This window comes from Lotus japonicus, chromosome 3 (genome assembly GCF_012489685.1).
Source record: "Lotus japonicus ecotype B-129 chromosome 3, LjGifu_v1.2".
NCBI classification, from domain to species: Eukaryota; Viridiplantae; Streptophyta; class Magnoliopsida; order Fabales; family Fabaceae; genus Lotus; species Lotus japonicus.
The window spans coordinates 41,275,064-41,288,350 of record NC_080043.1 but is presented as its reverse complement, the minus strand read 5'-3'; the positions used below and the strand labels follow the sequence as shown (position 1 = coordinate 41,288,350).

At 40.9% G+C, this 13,287-nt stretch overlaps 1 protein-coding gene across 1 annotated transcript; it reads right to left on the bottom strand.

The window, feature by feature from the left end:
- Positions 1-9,567: 9,567 nt before the first annotated feature.
- LOC130744154 (uncharacterized) lies at positions 9,568-12,607 on the bottom strand. The gene is made up of 5 exons (XM_057596344.1): positions 12,456-12,607; positions 11,690-12,356; positions 11,211-11,639; positions 10,115-10,196; positions 9,568-9,914 (listed from the first exon to the last, which is right to left on the bottom strand). Exons 1-5 carry the CDS (start codon positions 12,605-12,607, stop codon positions 9,568-9,570), a joined length of 1,677 nt encoding a protein of 558 aa, XP_057452327.1.
- Between the last annotated feature and the right edge of the window lie 680 nt (positions 12,608-13,287).

Sequence of the window (13,287 nt, the reverse complement as noted above, 5' to 3'; positions counted from 1 at the left end):
AAAGTCCATGTTCAGATTTTTCAGAATAAAATTAAATCTATCCTCTACTAAGGGCTTTGTAAAGATATCTGTCCATTGATGGTCAGTATCAACAAACTTCAGAAGAAGTACGCCCTTCTGTACATAATCTCTAATAAAGTGATACTTTACCTCAATGTGCTTTGCCCTTGAATGCAAGATAGGATTCTTACTCAATGAGATTGCAGCAGTGTTCTCACAATAGATTGGGATATTGCTCTCAAGGATCTGATAATCCTCCAGCTGATGTTTCATCCAGAGCATCTGGGTACTGCAAATTGCTGCTGAGATATATTCTGCCTCTGCAGTGGATAGTGCAATGGTTGATTGCCTCTTGCTTGCCCATGAGACTAAATTGCTTCCCAGAAATTGACAATTTCCAGAAGTGCTTTTTATCTCTGTTCTATCTCCAGCATAATCAGCATCACAATAACCTGAAAGCTTATACTCTGATGTTTTCTTATACATCAAGCCAAGGTTAGTGGTACCTTTCAGATATCTTAGGATCCTCTTAACAGTAGTTAAGTGGGTTTCCCTTGGATCTGATTGGAAACGAGCACATAAATGAACACTAAATAATATATCAGACCTAGATGCAGTTAAGTATAGAAGAGATCCTATCATACCACGATAAAGCTTCTGACATACTTTACCACTAGTATCTTCTTTCTCCAAGATGCATGTAGGATGCATTGGAGTCTTGGCCACTGTAGATTCCAGCATATTGAACTTCTTCAGAAGTTCTTTAGTGTACTTGCTCTGATGGATATATGTTCCTTCTGGTGTTTGATCAACTTGTATTCCCAGAAAGTACTTTAGTTCTCCCATCATACTCATCTCAAATTCAGCCTGCATCATCTTAGAAAATTCTTTGCATAGAGATTGATTAGCAGAACCAAATATAATATCATCAACATAGATTTGCACAATTAAGATATCATCTTTATAAGTTTTGCAAAAGAGAGTTGTATCTACTTTACCCCTTACGAACTCATTCTTCAGAAGGAATGAACTGAGTCTCTCATACCATGCTCTGGAAGCTTGCTTCAGACCATAGAGTGACTTCTTCAATTTGAACACATGGTCTGGCTTCTTCTCATCTTCAAAACCTGGGGGTTGATGAACATAGACTTCCTCTAAAATATAACCATTTAGGAAGGCACTCTTCACGTCCATCTGATGTAGAATTATGTTATGATTCACTGAGAAAGAGATCAACAGTCTGATTGCTTCTAGTCTTGCTACTGGAGCAAATGTTTCAGTGTAGTCTATTCCTTCCTGCTGGCTGTAGCCTTGAGCAACTAGCCTTGCCTTGTTTCTGACTACATCTTCTTTCTCATTCAGCTTGTTTCTGAACACCCATTTTGTTCCAATTACATGGACACTCTCAGGCTTCTTCACTAAGCTCCAAACATCGTTCTTGGAGAATTGATTCAATTCTTCTTCCATGGCCAGAATCCAATCCTTGTCCTGAAGAGCTTCATCTATGGACTTGGGTTCGATTAAGGACACCAATCCTTTCAGACTAAGCAAGGTCTCTTCAGAGGGTCTGAAGGCTGATCTGGTTCTGACTGGTTCGTCCTTGTTGCCCAGAATCAATTCCTTAGGATGAGCTGCAGTGATTCTGCTCTTCTTCAGAGTTTGTGAATCTGAGGGACCAGCTTCTTCTTCTGGTTCATCTTCCTCTGGCTCAACTTCCTCTGGAGCTTTGCCTTTGTCAGAAACATTTATGCTCATATCTGCAAACTTCTCAACTAGCTTTGACTGGTCAGAGTCAAGCTTATCGTCAAATCTAACATGAATAGATTCTTCAATAGTCTTAGCATCAGTATTATAAAATCTAAAACCCTTAGATCTTTCAGAATAACCAAGTAATAGACATTTAGAAGACTTAGCATCAAATTTATGCAATCTATCCTTAGTATTAAGAACATAGCACACACAACCAAAAGGATGAAAATAAGAAATGTTGGGTTTTATGTTCTTCCACAATTCATAGGGAGTCTTATTCAGAATTGGTCTCACAGAGATTCTGTTATGAATGTAACATGCTGTATTTACTGCCTCTGCCCAAAAGTGCTTAGCCATGCCAGTTTCTTGGAGCATGGTTCTAGCCATCTCCTGAAGAGTTCTGTTCTTCCTCTCAACAACACCATTTTGTTGAGGAGTTCTGGGACAAGAGAAATCATGTGCAATTCCATAGGAATCAAACAGACTCTCAAACTTGTCATTCTCAAACTCTCCACCATGGTCACTTCTGACACGCACAATCCTACAAGCCTTCTCGTTTTGCACTTGAGCTATGATGGTAGAGAACACGGCATGAGACTCATCCTTGCGGGTTAGAAACTTTACCCATGTCCAGCGGCTATAGTCATCAACGATAACCATCCCATATCTCTTGCCACCTATAGACTCAGTTTTCACTGGTCCAAAAAGGTCGATATGCAGAAGTTCCAACGGCCTTGAGGTTGAGACAACATTCTTTGCCTTGAAAGGGACTTTAGTGAATTTGCCTTTCTGACATGCTTCACAAAGAGCGTCTTAAGCGAACTTCAGATTGGGTAAGCCCCTGACAAGGTTTAGCTTGCTCAGCTGAGAAATCTTTCTCATACTGGCATGCCCTAACCGTCTATGCCATACCCACTGCTCTTCATTAACAGACAGAAGGCACTTCACATTCTGAGCCTCCAACTCAGATAATCTGATCTTATAAATGTTGTTCTTCCTCTTGTTGTTAAACAGAACAGAGCCATCGATTTGACTTACAGCCCGGCAGGAATTTTGATTGAATATAACATCATAACCCTTGTCAGCTAATTGACTTATAGACAATAAGTTATGTGTTAAGCCGTCTACCGATAACACATTATCAATGCATGGACTACTAGTACACACAAATAGTACCAGTACCAACAATTTTACCCTTTTCATTTCCTCCAAAGCCAACTTCGCCTCCAGGCTTAAGCTTTAGTTCTTGGAACATACGCCTTTCTCCCGTCATGTGACGCGAGCATCCACTGTCCAGATACCATGATTGGTGTTTCAGTGGAGCTATCAAGGATATCTGCAACATAGATAATCTTGTCCTTAGGTACCCACTTTCTGGGTCCTTTCTTGTTAGTTACCCCAGAGGTTCTGATCACCTTGGGTGTCTCAACATGATATTTTAAAGGAATATTTGCATGATATTTAGACATAGAGAAAGATCCCTTTTTAAGAGGGTTTTTGGCAACTTTAGCAGGTAGAGGATCAGGCAATATGGTACCAGAGGGAACAAAGCATTCATACAAGGATTTAGCTTTAGACGCAAAGGGCTCATTTCTAATTGGTTTAGAATAGCCAATGCCATGCATTCCATTTCTGCTTACGCCATAGATCATTGAAGCCATCAAGCTTCTATCTACGCTTTTAGCCAGGAATCTTTGAAAAGACTTTTCATACTTAGACTCATTTCTACAATCAGAGGCATCACAAGCAACAATTTCTTCTAACTTAGCAATCTGGTTCTTAAGCACAGAGTTAGAATTGATCAAAGCATGATTATCATTTCTCAAATTAGAAATAATTTTCTCATGTTCAGAAGGAGTTTTAGAAACAGCAGATAAGTTCTTCTTCAGCTTCTTATGCTTAGACAACAAAGAATTATACTTATCCATAATATCAGACAAGGCATGTTTCAGTTCAGAGGTAGAGAAAGAAGCGAATACCTCATTTTCATCGTCTGACTTAGGATCTCCTTCTGATTCTGAGTCAGAGTCAACAGCTTCCTTTGACTCTGCTCCTTTGTCTTTGACAATGGCCATGAGTCCTTGGACTTCACCATCAGAGTCAACATCCTCTGACTCTGATTCATCAAAAGTCACCATCAGACTTTTCTTGGTCTTGAAGTGCTTCTTTGGCTTCTTGTCCTTCTTCAGTTTTGGACAGTCACTTTTGTAGTGCCCAGATTCTTTGCACTCAAAGCATGTGACTTCCTTAAGTGAGGACTTCTTCTGACCTGAGGATTCAGACTTTCCTTTTGCCTTTCCAGAGCCTTTGTACTTGCTCTGCCTGTGCTTCTAGATGCGGTTGAGTCTCTTGGAGATCAGAGTCAGCTCATCTTCATCAGAATCTTCTGATGCTTCTTCAGATTCTTCTTCTTCAGCTTGAAGAGCTTTTGACTTCTCAGCCTTAGCCTTTTCAGATTTAGATTTCAAGGCTATGGACTTTTTCCTCAGATCTTGCATCTCAGAACGCTTCAGCTCATGGCATTTCAGAATGCTGATGAGTTCTTCTAAACTCATATGCTCGACATCTCTTGTGAGCTCAATTGATGTCACTAAAGGCATCCAGCTTTCAGGAAGACACCTGATAACCCTTATGACATGATCTTTTGTTGTGTAGCTCTTGTTGAGAGGTCGTATTCCAGCTACAAGCAACTGAAATCTGGAGAACATTTCTTCAATGGTCTCATTTGGCTCCATGACGAAGGATTCATACTTTTGGATCAAAGACAATGCCTTTGATTCTTTAACTTTCTTGTTTCCTTCATGAGACATCTTCAGAGATTCGAAAATGCCTTTTGCAAACTCACGATCTGTAATCTTCTGGTACTCTTCATAACAAATAGCACTTAGAAGAATTGCTCTTGCTTTGTGATGTTGTGAGTACAGCTTCTTTTGATCTGCAGTCATTTCTGACCTTGGGATCTTCTTGCCATCTGCATCAACTGGACGCTCGTAGCCATCCACAATAATATCCCAGAGATCTGCATCGAAACCCAGAAAGAAACTTTCAAGTCTATCTTTCCAATATTCGAACCTTTGACCGTTGAACATGGGAGGCTTTGCATTGTAACCATCTCTTTGAGTTTCACTGGTGGTAGCAGCCATTTTTTTTCACACCGGCCCGGATCACTGAACACTGTTAGGTGTGGTAATCAGAACTTGAGCTCTGATACCAATTGAAGGTATGAAAAACGGTAGAAAGAGGGGGGTTTGAATAACGTTTTCAAGATAAAGCTTCCACCTTAAAGATTTTGACAAATCTTTCGAGAACTTAAGTGCTAAAGATAAGAGATAGAAAAGCACACAAGGATTTTATCCTGGTTCACTTGATAAATCACTCAAGCTACTCCAGTCCACCCGTTAAGGTGATTTCTTCCTTCTTAGAATGAAGGCAATCCACTAATCAGGTAAGAGTTACAACTGCACTTGAAACCTACAAGTGACTAACAATTACACTGACTTAGCTCACACTAAGATTCACTCTCTTAGTCTTCTCTAGGATCCGATCAACCTTGATCTCCTAAAGGAAAACTATACAACTGTATATGAAGTTCTTGTTTACAAAGAAAGTGCTTCTAAAAAGCTTATAGTAAACATAATGAATTTCAGATGAAAGAAAGCTTAGAAGAATTTAAATTTGTCTTGCGCGTATGTGACTGCTTCTAGCCGCTTCTTTCAGTCTTCAGCCTCTTTTTATACTCCAAGGATTAGGGTTGAACGTTGCATGGGAAATGCTACCGTTGGAGGGCAGTTCTGGAAAATCCAGCTTCTGCTGTGTCTGAGACTGTTAGGTAGGTCGTCAGGAAGGTACAGTTGCTTTTGTACTTGGATAGCGACTTGACCTTTAAACCTAGGAGACTTCTGATCAGGAGAAAGCTTCATGTTGGAACTTGTGAAGCCGGTTGATCAGAGTCAGAGGGTGTAGGATCACGCGCTTACCACTACGCCAAAACCAATTGGTGTTAGTGAGGGCGCAACGTTATTTCTTATAGCGTAGCAGACAGCGCCCCGTTTCGAATGCTACCTGCAGGCAGGATGCTGGCCCACCTGGACCCAACAATCCCCCCCCCCAGCACCTGCCAGCCAAACTAGCTGCACAGCATGCCTTCCGTGGGATTCGAACACGGGACCTGGCTCTGATACCACTTGTAGGATCACGCGCTTACCACTACGCCAAAACCAATTGGTGTTAGTGAGGGCGCAACGTTATTTCTTATAGCGTAGCAGACAGCGCCCCGTTTCGAATGCTACCTGCAGGCAGGATGCTGGCCCACCTGGACCCAACAGAGGGAAAGCCCAGATCCTCTGACCATTGTATCTTCTGATTCTGAACTCAGAGGGAAGTACATGTTCTTCAGAGTATCTAGCTTCTGGACATCAGAGTTTCCACTATTCAGCTTCTGGATCTTCAGAGTCTTCTACACCATCAGAACATCTGAACCTTCAGTGTTTCTTGGTTATCAGACTTTCTGGATCTTCAGAACTTCTAGTGACTGAGTCCTTATCAGAGCTTGTATAACTTCCGATCTTCTGAAGCAATTCTACTGTTCATACTGAACATAGATGTTGCGAAAGCGTTGCTTGGGTCACTCTATATGCACAATGCTTCTTATTTGTGTGAGATGGAATTGAAGTCAGAGCCTGTAAATGGCACACTCAGAAAAACACGTTAGAGTAGCACAATTGTTCATATAAAAAGGTTAACTTGTAATCATCAAAACATAGAGTTGTACTACTAGATCAAAACTTGATCTTACAAAATGTACACTAAATAGAATATATGGCCTAGATGCTGTTAAGTATAGAAGTGAACCTATCATATCACGATAGAGCTTCTGACATACTTTTCCACTGACATCTTCTTTCTCCAAAATACCTGTAGGATGCATAGGAGTCTTAGCAATCGTTGATTCTGTCATATTGAACTTCTTCAGAAGTTCCTTTGTGTACTTGCTCTGATGGATGTAAGTTGCTTTTGGTTTTTGATCAACTTGTATTCCCAAAAAGTACTTAAGTTCTCCCATCATACTCATTTCAAATTCAGCCTGCGTCATCTCAGAAAATTCCTTGCAAAAAGATGGATTAGCAGATCCAAATATAATATCATCAACATAAATTTGCACAATTAAGATATCATCTTTGTAAGTTTTGAAAAAGAGAGTTGTGTCTACTTTACCCCTTACAAACTCATTTTCCAGAAGGAATGAGCTAAGTCTCTCATACCATGCTCTAGGAGCTTGCTTCAGACCAAAGAGAGATTTCTTCAATTTGAAAACATGGTCAGGGTTCTTCTCATCTTCAAAACCAGGAGGTTGGTGCACATACACTTCCTCTGAGAGGTATCCATTCAGGAAGGCACTTTTTGAAGGTGCGAAAAACACTAGAAAGGGGGGGGGGGGTTGAATAGAGTTTTTGAATAAAAGATAGACTTTTGAACTTTTTCCAAACTCAAAGATAAGAACTAGATTCTGAAGGATAAGAAGTAAAGAACACAAGTATTTTATCCTGGTTCACTTGAGATAAAAGCTCAAGCTAATCCAGTCCACCCATGAAGGTGATTTCTTCCTTCTTCTGATGAAGGCAATTCACTAAAATCAATGAGTGTTACAACTGCACTTTGCTACCTGCTAAGTGACTAACAATACACTGATTTTCTCACTAGTATTCTCTTAAGAAGCTGATCTACCGATCCTCTTAAGACTAGCTAAACACTGAATCAACCTTGATTCAGTCCTCTCAAGATCCGACCAACCTTGGTCTCTTAAGGAACTTTACAATGTGTTTGTAAAAGGTTTCAGGTTTACAAGAAATGCTTCTAATAAGCTAATAGTAAACTCAGATATTTAAGAACAGTGAAGAAATAATGCTAAGAGATTGGTTCGAATAAGTTGAATGATTTCAGCAAAGTTTCTTTGCTTCTTTCTTCTTTCTTCAGTCTTTAAATACTCCAAGGCATATGATGTAGTCGTTGCTAGGGTTTTGTCCGTTGGAGTGGCAATCTTGTAATATCAGACTGCTAGGCTGAACGAGGTAGGTGGCGGACAGACTGAGGCTTGTACGATTTGTACTATGACAGCGACCTGTCCTTTCACCAGCTGACTTGACATCTGGAGTGCTTCTGATGAACGTTGGTGAAGCTTCTGATCATAGTCAGACGGAAGCTTGGATCCTCTGACCTTGCAACTTCTGCTTCTGAACAAGTTCCTCAGAACTTCTGAACGTCAGAGCAAGAATAGCTTGGGCCTTCAGAACCAACTTCTTGTAGGTCTTCAGAACTTGAGTCTTCTACTTCTGAACCGTTCCGCTGGAACATCTGGTCTTCAGAACTTCTGACCCTGGTTCTTCAGAACCTCTTAAGAGCTTCTATCTTCAGAACTTCTGAAGGATTTGCCACTGTTCTGAACGAACATGGTCAGCTTTAGAGCTCTCTTTTTAGTAACCCTTGGTTCTTCTTCTTCTGAATGAATAGGCTTGGGTCAGATTCAGAACCTGTTTGTCACAACTAAAAGAGACAAACGTTAGGGTACCACAATTTTTCATCATCACAAACCTTAATTGTAATCATCAAAATATAGAGATGCAACCACTGATCAAACCTTGATCTTACACTTTTAACATCCATCTGATGAAGAATTATGTTGTGATTCACTAAGAATGAGATCAGCAGTCTGATAGCTTCCAATCTTGCTACTAGAGCAAATGTTTCAGTTTAATCTATTCCTTCTTGCTGATTGTAGCCTTGAGCAACTAGCCTTGCTTTGTTTCTGACTACATCTCCTTTTTCATTCAGCTTGTTTCTGAAGACCCATTTGATTCCAATGATGTGAGCATCTTGAGGTTTCTTGACAAGGTTCCAAACATCATTCTTGGAGAATTGATTCAATTCATCTTCCCTCGCCAGAATCCAGTCTTTGTCTTGAAGAGCTTCATCAATTGACTTTGGTTCAATTAAGGATACCAATCCTTTCAGACTAAGCAGAGTCTCTTTAGAGGGTCTGAATGCTGATCTAGTTCTGACTAGTTCATCTTTGTTTCCCAGAATCAACTCCTTGGGTGAGAGGCAACAATTCTGCTCTTCTTCTGAGGCTGTGAATCAGAGGAACCAACTTCTTCTGGAGAGTCTTCCTCTGGCTCAGCTTCCTCTGGAGCTTTGCCTTTATCAGAAACATTTATACTCATATCTGCAACATTCCTTCAGAGCTTCGCTTTCACGGATACCAGGGTTGGAGGCAGCATCCTGACCAACGTCTTGTTGATCTTCTTCATGTTCAAGAAGCATACAAATGCCCTCGAACTGAGCTTCAAGATCCTTTCGGCGAGAGGCCAGACGAAGGAGGTTGTTCAGAACTTCCTGAAGATTCTGATGACAGTGAATCTGGTGGGGTGTCAACCAACAATCGAAAAGATTGTCAATCTTTCCAAGAGCTTGAGAGATCTGAGAAGTTGAGAGATTAACACTCCATGAGAAGACTTGGTCAAAGACCAGAGTCTTGAGGTTAGAGATCAACTCAATAGAAGTCATTGTTGTTTTAGGATTGAGAAGAGAATGAATTGACTGAGTTGAAGTGAATTGCGGTGTGATGGAGAAGAAAGAAGGCAACAAATTATAAGGAAGAAAAGTAACAGAAAAACATGCATAAAACTTATCAAATCATAAAAGCATGTGAGTTACTAAAGGAAATGGACGGTGCATTAAATAAGAGAAGCAGAATTGAACACAGTCAAACATGATATAAATTCACACAAAAACAAAAATGCATGCAAGATAGATGAGAGGGGTTCAAGGCTTTGATGAAGAGGGAAGATTCTCGATCAAATACTTCATCATGGCTTCCATTCTGCTGGAGGATTCCTGAATCTGTCGACTTTGTTCACTCTGAACAAGTCCTTGTTGCGCAACCATTTGAAACAGCCTCTGCTGATCATCTTGAATTCTGTCTATCCTGGCAGCAAGAGTAGCAACTTCTGGAGCTTGAGCAGGAGTAGGAACTTCTGCCTCTAATGGAATTTCAGTATCAACTTGAATTAGCACTTGCTTCTCAACTTCATCAACATCGGCATTTTCCAAAATGACTATTCTGTCAGAGCTGTCTTCTGCACCCTCTGCTGGAATCATCTCAGCATCTTCTGAGGTACATTCAGAGACAACATAGTTTATTTCAGCCATAGCTCTTCTCAAAGGTTCACAAACCCTGTGCAGCACTCTCTGCCTGTGCTCATAAGCTCTCTCAGATGCATCATGAACTCTCAGACATTTCTCACTACTAAGCTGCTTCTGAAATTCATAAGCTCTGCTTTTGACCATCTTCCGAAGGCAGACCACAGACCATCAACAAATGAAGCATCAAACTGATTATCAGTGACCTGATATAACCATTGCAATCTTCTGGTTGCCTCTTCAGAGAACTCCTGAATGAGTTGAATGAGATTTTGAGGTCGGAAGGAGGTTGCCAAGGTCAAGACAGGCTGAGGAGTTCGGGTTGTATTTGAGCTTGAAGCATTGGAACTATTAGTTCTGGGTTATCCTGAAGGAGTAGAATCAATCTCATGGTTCTTCTCTATTCCTGAATGGTCAGATTCATCCATATGCTCAGCTTCAGAGATCGTTACTTGCCTTTTCCTGAAGGTAGCAGTCTTCTCAGGTGAGGTAAAACTCAGATCTCGTGAGTTTACTGCAGAATAGTTGGACAAGGATACATAGGAAGTTTCAGCAGCATCTTGGAGGTGATCTTCAAAGTTGGAAGCTACTTGTTGAATAGGCTTCACATTGAAAGGAGGTTCAAGGATCTGAATATCATCATCCTCTTTTTCTTCCTCAGCAGGGATCTCACCAGTTTGAGTTAACAGGAGGGTCTTTGAAGTGGATGGAGGCTTGGGAGTGAAATGTTGAACCAAATTTCTCAGGGTAGCCTCACTTTGAACGATACCTTGAATGAAAGAATTGAAAGGAGGTACAGGTTCAGTTGTGGTGGATGTGGAAGAGGTTTGAATTTGGATGGATGGAATGGCAGTGGTAGCTGTTTGGATGTTTGATTGGGGGGCTTGTGTTTCAGCTTGAGAGAAAGCTTATGTTTGAGGTTCTGTTTGAGTGGGAGCTGTTTGGATTGAGGTAGGCATGGAAGTAGATATAGGCAGGGGTTGTTCAGGAATAACTACTAAAGCAGAATCAGAGTTAATGCTTTCAGTAATTACCTTACTTGGACTTCTGATGAAAGTGGTTCTGGTGAGTTTTGCAGCCCTTGCAGGATCAGAAGTACTCTTTGATCTTCTTTCCCTTTGTGCTTCTGAAGCAAGGTCAGATGCCTGCTTTGACTCTGCCTCTTTCTGCTGAAGTGGACCCGTCAGAGACAGTTTCTTTTTCTTCACTAAGGGTACTTCATCAGAATCCGTGGATTCTTCAGCTTCTGAAGATTCCCTTATAACCTGAAGCACATTCTCAATGATCTCACAATCATCCTGCTCATCTTCTTCCTCAAAAAGAACTTTTCGCCTCTTGGCCAGGGGAACATCATCATCTTCAGTCTCCTCACTTGAGGAATCTTCCAAGGAGTTCTCAGAGCTTTCAGACTCAGATAGTTGAGATGATTGCATTGAAGTTCTCTTAGGAAGACTTTCTGGAGTGGGTTCCCTGATGCCCACTGACTTGGATGCAACTTTCTTCTTTTTAGATTCCTCTATCAGAATCCCTTTGCCCTTAGGATCTGAAGGCTTGCTGCATGTTACTCTTTCGGATTTTCTTGTTTCCATCTCAGGAGGACTATCAGGAAGGTTTTTGACAAATTCTTCAAGGGTGATTGGATCTCCTTCTCTTCTGAGCATTCTCACATACTCCAGAATGCATGCTGGATTGTCCTTTTAGACCATAGAGGAAAGTCATCAACAGGGTAGTTCTTCTGACGAACCTCTTCAGATGTATCTTCTTTCGGTTCAATCTGAACTTTCTCAATAATCTGCATTCTCTTCAGCTTAGTTCCATTGAGAGCATCTCCAATGGACATCGCCAAATCATCATGAAGTCCTAGATCAAAAAGAGTTTTGACCAGTCGATTCTGAGTGAAGATATCTGAGAGTAACCTTCCATAAGGAATGTAAGAAATAGACCTCTTGTTCTCAATTCCAGTAGTTCTTGACTTCTCAACACATTCCTTCAGATAGTTGAAATGCAGAAATAGCAGACATACAGGCTCACCCCTAGAAATGTAGTACATGATTACCTTCTGAGTTGCATTGAGGTAATCAGTTCCGCCTGTTCTGGGATGGATGCAGGATATGAAAATCTTCTGCCAGATCTTCATCTTGGGCTTCAGATCCTTTATAGCATACTTGGTCCTATCCATGGACCAATTGTCATAAATAGCAAAATTGACAAGCTTCCTCATGCCAGGAACATTAGCATCAACGTTTTTGATCCTTTTTCCCTGTTGGAACTCTATACCCAGCAGCTTTGCAATGGACTCTTCTGAAATCACAATCTTCCTATCCAGCACATGGGAAACGACGTAGTAGTCGTTGCAAACTGCATTTTTCCAGAATTCCACCACCAGTTTGTAGTAGATAGGACCACAGAGCCTATTGAAATAACCAGACCAACCTTGCAAGTCGACTTGATCCCTGATGTCGAACCTATGATCAGCCAGGTTGTCGAAGTCCACTCTTGCTTCGTTGCACACAACCAGTTCTTCAGCTTTCTTGACGCAGGTGACCACATTGGGTGTGTTCAGAATTTGTTGTGCTTCTTCAAATCTCTGAGTTTCTTGGTCTTCGGCAGTTTGTTTGGAGGAAGCAGTAACATTTGTCTTTGATTTCTTTGATTTGCTCATGATTCTCAGGTAGTGAGGTTTAGGGTTCAGAGAGAGGGAAATATTGGAGAGAGGAGTATGAATGAATGCAATGCACACAAAGAGTTTGAAAACCGTTGTGTAAGTGAGTGGAAGATCGTGTATGAAAAGTGCTTAAAGTGGGTTTAATGGTAACCGTTGAGATTTTAGGAGGCAAAAAGGGAAAAGCAAAATCAACGGTTTGTAAAATAGATGGTCTGAAAATAGCATAGTGGAGGAGAGTAGGCATCATCATTATAGCAGATACACCACGCGACTTAAGGAACTGTGTCACAAATGAAGTGACACGTGTATTGTTGCCTACCACAGAAGTTTAACCAGTGGGTTAAGTGCTTCTGATCGAGTATCTTCTGAAAATGGTAACATCTGATGACTTCAGAGGTACCAAGGTCAGAAGTTCTGAAGAGAACCTTACTCTGGACAAAAGTCCATGTTCAGATTTTCAAGAATAAATAAAAACCTATCTTCTGCTAAGGGCTTAGTGAAAATATTTGCCCACTGATGGTCAGTATCAACATACTCTAATGATAGAGTGCCCTTCTGAACATGATCACGAATGTAATGATACTTTACCTCTATATGCTTCGCTCTTGAATGTAGAATGGGATTCTTGCTGAGTGAGATAGCAGTTGTGTTGTCACAGTAGATAGGGACTTTCTTCA

Coding starts and splice junctions, on each gene's coding strand:
- LOC130744154 (XM_057596344.1), bottom strand. CDS start 12,607: ATGAGCAAATCAAAGAAATCAAAGACAAATGTTACTGCTTCCTCCAAA. Junction 11,640..11,689: donor AAGAAGATACATCTGAAGAG/GTTCGTCAGAAG, acceptor ATGGTCTAAAAG/GACAATCCAGCATGCATTCT. Junction 10,197..11,210: donor TCATTGAGAATGTGCTTCAG/GTTATAAGGGAA, acceptor CAACTCATTCAG/GAGTTCTCTGAAGAGGCAAC.